This window comes from Clarias gariepinus, chromosome 17 (genome assembly GCF_024256425.1).
Source record: "Clarias gariepinus isolate MV-2021 ecotype Netherlands chromosome 17, CGAR_prim_01v2, whole genome shotgun sequence".
Classification (NCBI taxonomy): Eukaryota; Metazoa; Chordata; class Actinopteri; order Siluriformes; family Clariidae; genus Clarias; species Clarias gariepinus.
Genome location: NC_071116.1, coordinates 4,689,038 through 4,694,787, shown reverse-complemented (window position 1 = coordinate 4,694,787; position 5,750 = coordinate 4,689,038). Strand labels below are relative to the sequence as shown.

The 5,750-nt window shown below is 43.0% G+C and overlaps 1 protein-coding gene across 1 annotated transcript; it reads right to left on the bottom strand.

Annotated features, from left to right (window-relative positions):
• Positions 1–223: 223 nt before the first annotated feature.
• LOC128505526 (FMR1-interacting protein NUFIP2-like) lies at positions 224–5,489 on the bottom strand. Its single transcript, XM_053476010.1, has 4 exons — positions 5,294–5,489; positions 2,345–3,863; positions 2,214–2,246; positions 224–718 (listed from the first exon to the last, which is right to left on the bottom strand). The coding sequence occupies exons 2-4, from the start codon at positions 3,750–3,752 to the stop codon at positions 666–668; spliced, it is 1,494 nt and encodes a 497-aa protein (XP_053331985.1). The 5' UTR covers positions 3,753–3,863; positions 5,294–5,489; the 3' UTR covers positions 224–665.
• Between the last annotated feature and the right edge of the window lie 261 nt (positions 5,490–5,750).

Genomic DNA, 5,750 nt, shown 5'->3' with positions numbered 1-5,750 from the left:
GCTGTTGTGTATTTCAAGTAATGTATCGCCGAGAAACCCAACTCGCATAAAGGAACGAGACCCTTCTTTGCTGGGAATTATTAATAATACTGAGAAACCTAAAAAAAAAAAAAAAAAAAAAAACATTTTAAAAAGCAGTCCTAGAACAATCCTGCTGGAAAAAAAAAAAAAAAGATTTCATATCAGGCTTGTCTTGCTCAAACGTTAAAAAAAAGGTCTGGTCAAGAAGATAAAATTAAGACTAATCCATTTATCTTCTTCTTCTGCTCTACTGAGCCTTAAACATTGCCCTCATGGACTGTTTATGTGCATCGCATGGAAGAAAAAAACAAAACAAAACAAAAAAACGTCTCAAACAAGCAAGCATGAGTGAGTAATTTCACTACAAGATGCTTGTAGTTGTTTCCCGGGAAGCTCGCTTTCCCCCGCAGCCGATCCACGCAAAACACATTCCCGCTCGCTTTAACCGGTTTTGGCGTAGCAGTTGTGCGCAACGTCTCTGTAGAGCAGTCCCAAACCCACAGAAGTCCAAAGATTTAGCAAGTCTCTTCATCACCATTATTCACACTTCTCACAAGTCTTTTTCAGTTCTGGTTCGTGATCCTGGATCAGATCTGACTGTAGCACCCAAGGTGGAGCAGATGTAGTACTGGTACTCAGCACCTTTAATGATCAGGTCTGTCCATGGCCTCTTCGTAGTACATTACATTTTCTGGATCTAGAAGAAAGGGGGGTGGGGGGTGGGGGATAAAAGATTATTATAATAAAACACATTAATGCTTTGATTTCTTTCATTCATTCAGTCAGAGATCTTAATCCTGAGAAGACTTGGGAAAGCATCCATGATGGAATGCCAATTAGTCACAGTCACCTCAGAGTTATTTACACTGGATCACTTTTTTTTTTCCAACATCAAAGATCAATTATACTCGCTTTTAACTTTTAACACACAAACAAAAAAACTATCAAATGCTATTGCTGTTAGCATGATGCTAATGATGTTGCTATCAACATCGTTAGCATAACACCATCATGTTTGGTGTGTTGTTAGCATGATGCTAACATGCTAAAATCATGCTAGCTACATGCTAATATTGTTAGAATCATGTTAAACATGTTAGCATTCTGCAACATGCTAATAACATGCTAATAATGCTGCATATTAATGATGCTAACAATATTAGCATGTTGCTAGCATGCTTGTAACATGTTTAGCATCATGCTAGCAACATGCTAAACATGATAGCATTATGCTAATATTGCTAATCATTTTAGCATCAGGCTAGCAACAGGCTAACATGATGGTGGGCTCACTTTAGTCAGGCAACCAATCAGGATCTCTCAGGATCATTGAGAGGCGGTTGAGCCATGCCCTAGCAACCATTTTAGAGCACCGTAGCAACCGATCCCGTAGACGGTCATTCTAAAAGGCCCAGAGGCCCGAGTTTTGCCATGGCAAGCACCACTCACGTTTTTTCTTTAGAAAATGTACCCGTCTATTTTCTCTATATAATCCCCGGCTACACTGATGCACTGTGTATCCCAGAGTTTTACTAGTGCTTGGATGTTATCAAGGTAGAAAGTTAGAAGGATATCATCGGACTGCCTGCTTCATGTCTGAAACGCTGGCTTCCCAGAAACCCCTTTAACGGCCCAAACATGTGGAAGATGATGTCTTAAACATTAAGCGGAGCGTCACTGCGTCCGCAAAAAAACACCAAAAAAAAAAACAAAAAAAAAAAAATCTGAAAAAAAAACAGACTAACATGTTGACTTGTGTTGTTTTGAGTTCTAACAATAATCAGGAAGGGCCTGAATTTTATAACAAGTTGCGTTTAATTCTTTTTAAATGAGTGAATATTTTTCAAGTTCACAACAATTTTGATTTTGGACGCAGCTTGTAAGTAAAACAAAAACAAAAATTCTAAACCATTGTACATTTTAGCCTGAGAGACAGAGATGTTTCTGCTCTAATATAGATCTACCAGATGTCGCTTTTAATCCAGATGTACCTAAAAGACGGGGCAAGCGTGCGCACAATGCTGCTCTCCTTTTCGCTGCTCCTGCAAGCGCACACGACGATTATAATCGATTATTATCCAGAATATATCCAACTAGCCATTGGGAAATAAAAAGCGTAATTTGTACATTTCCCTAAGGAGAAAAGGTACAGCTACTGTTTATGAAAGGCAAAAAAAAAAATAAACCCTCACCTTGCTTGTGAAGAATGAGAAGATAATCAAATGCTGCAAAACAAAACAAAAACAGTCAGTATACAAAGGAGATGTTTTATGTAAATGCTGCTCGCTTAAAAACCGGACACGCTTCAGTATCAGACCTTTACCTCTAGTGTGGTAAAAGACGGCAGCCTGGAGATCGGCCCATCCCCACCCCCGAGCTCCTGACCCACGCTTCTCTTTCACGCCGTGCACATGGGACAAACCCTCGGCACTCCTTGTAGAGTCTGAGTCCACATCCTGGTGAGAGGCGCCTGAACCTGTGGGCTTCTCTTTACACTCCTCCTGGTGGGCGATCTGAGTTTGTGGAGACTCTGGACCGGCGGTGGCGCGAGAAGCGAAACACGGTTTCATGGCCCCGTTAGTCCTTCTCTGAACGTCCTGAGGCGCCGGGAAAGAAACGACGGGCGAGGGATGGATGAACGGAACATCCTGAAACGTGACATCTGAAAGTTCGAACGGTGCGGCAGGACGAGAAACCGACATCCCTTCCGGGCCTGCGTTGGGCTCATTGATGAACGACAGGCCCCACTGGTTCTGAAAGATGTCCCCGAGAGCCTTCTGATTTGTCTGAGCAGCAAGGGGTTGCATATTTAAAGGTGTGTGCAGGTAAACAAAAAGACTCGATTCCCGTGGCTCCGGAGCAGATGAACAAGATGATGAACTGCAACCGTTATCCGTGCCGGACTCGACGTCCTCCTCTTCTTCACCCTGGTTCGAGGAGGAAGAAGGTGCGCCGCTAAGAGCAGCAGCGGAACTGAACGATGTTTCCACGGAGTAACACCCGTTAGCGTCTACAGATGCTAAGCTAGCAGACATGACAGTTTTTACAGCAGACATAGGAACGTGCAAGAGCTTTCCTGACGTCTCTGCGCCAAGCTGCGTCGCTTTGTTGAGGTTCTCCTTAACTTTGCTCGCATAACTAATCTTCGGGACGATCTTGGCGCTGCTGTTGTCCACTGGAAATGCGGGAGGAGGCTTGAATAAAGTCCACGAGTCCTCTTTCGAGTTCACCGAGGAGACAGGTTTGCTTTTACTGACCCGATCGTCAGTCTTTTTACCAACTAGACTAACGGAGGTCTTGCTGTCAGAGTTGCCTCGCTGCACCTCCCCCCTGGGGCCGGCGTCCTGAACGCTTGGCCTTTTGTGCACCTCCGGTTTAAGTAAAGTCCTGGTGCAGTTAGGACGAGAGTGAAGCATTTTCCCGGACACCTCCTGGTTTGACGGTTCTGAATCCTGCTTAGAAAAGGGCTTCGCCGCTTTCTCCTTGTCTCGACCCGTGTTCTCGGTGCCTTTCGCGCTGATGCGTCTCGCCCTTCTCTTCTTAGGAGTGGTGTAGCCGCTCTCCGAGCCGCTCCCGTCGTTCTCTGCGCCGGGCTTGCTCGAGTAACCGTTCGTAATGTAACCGGGACAGAGGACCGCCTCTCCGTTCAGAGACAACACCGTCTCCTTTTCATGCATGTTTTTAACCTTTAAAACAGAAGTCGATGTCGTCTGGTGATGATCCTCATCCATTTTGAGAGTTAGAAATTGTTACGAGTTGACCCTCCTCGTTTTGGGGGGGAACATCAGGGAACAAGTTGGTCTTATTCACAGTCAGGTTGAAACCGATTAGTAAACTTTGACCTGCAAGACAGAACACAAGCATGAGGAAAAAAAACGTTAGAAGGAATGATAGGAATGATTAACACACAGCACCGAGTATATCGTGAGTCAAACAAGACACACAAACACACACACACACAGATTTAGTAGGAAACTCAGGTGAACTTTGAAATCTTCCAAGGCCACCATGACTGAGCAAAACGTGACCAAGACCTGACTGACTGACTCAGTCACTCTGAGCCGAACAGCATCTACATAAATACGAGCTTCCTGGAAAAACCTAAACAATCATCACTCATAAACACAACTTATTACATTACAATAAAACTAATATTTTTCATATTTTAATTTTTCCAAATAATATTAATAAAGCTTTATTTTTTGGGTACATGTAGTTAAAATATATCGTCAGGAAGTTTAATAATAAACCTGCTTCTTTAAATAGTTGTTTAAAACTTAGACACGTTTTAAACTTACTATATTTATACACGATTAGGTCATGACACGTTCTGATTCCGGCTCTATCTCATATTCCAATCCTTTTGGTCACCTAGGGTACTACGTAGCGCGCGAGCTGTTCATTTAAACTGTACGAAGTGCACTTAAATAAGGGCGAGTCGTTGATTTGGGATTGAACCGCCGCAGGTGGTCCAGGCCCGATATGGAAGCTAGCTAACTCGCTGTACATCTGAAAAAGTAACATAAAACCCGAAGAAACGTTAAAAGCGTGTTAAAATGTACATTTTCGACTCACTTTCTTTAAAATAATACGCATTTTATTCGCTGTCTATTCAACTAAAACTATCAAACTATTCTCTTTAGCTGAGCTAGCTAATGTTTTTGCTTACGTTAGCTGAAATTCATCGAGATTTCAAATCACAAATGTTAACAAGTACTGACATGTGCAAGATTTAAAAAAAATTATATATCATATTTCCCCTCCATCAAATACTTTAACGGCGAAATTAAATTAAGCACAAATAAACTTTTTTGGCTTTATAATCTGGGACTTTTGGTTTTAACATGGCGGACAGGAAAATTGATCACGTCATGTTAAACTTCGCACCTTTATTCCGGATCAAACCTTGCCTCCTGTATAACGATTGGCTCATTCGAGATCACGCGCACAGGGAGTACACCAGCCGGTATTGCGATCCCGATTAAAGACGGAGTAGCTGACCAATGCCAGACAAGGAGGCGGGACTTGTCGGAATATAGGTAGGAGAAAAACTTGCTTTGAAAATTCCAGCTTTTAACGGTAGCTTTAACATACATGACGATTTGTTGTATTTTTAAATCCGTGTCATATATATTTACACGTTTACGAGATGTTTAAAGTGTCTAAAGATGCATTTAGTTCAAAATCCTCCGTCTGTAAATTAAGCTAATCTAGTGCTAGCTAGCCTGATGTCAGATCTACCTGGTGCTAATCATGCTAATCTCCCAGTTACCTCCAGTTTTCTCCTTCTGCGTTTCCGGCAGCTTGAGCTCACAGGACCGATGAACACCATTGTTCAGATGTCTCTCGGAGTGCCGTGTGATTTCCCCCGGTCCATGGCGCTGCAGCTGTGTGGTTGTGGCGCTTTTTTCCCCGCTGTCTGTGGTGCTGCTGCTCCTCCATTGAAACTCTGCGGGACTGAGCACGGGTTTAACTTAGCATGTCTCCCCCTGTCGGTCAAGCTCCGCTACTGCGAGCAAACGCTCCGCCCATGTGGAACACCAAAAGGGTCGTATCTCAGCACAAAGCAAGCTTCACCTTCTGTAGTCCAAATAAGGACTGAGGAGGCCAGTGGTGATTACCGTAATCTAAATAAAAGATCACCCAAAATTGGGAAAAACCTCAATTAGCCTGATCTGCATGAGTACACTGAGGGAGTCTATGCATATATATATATATATATATATATA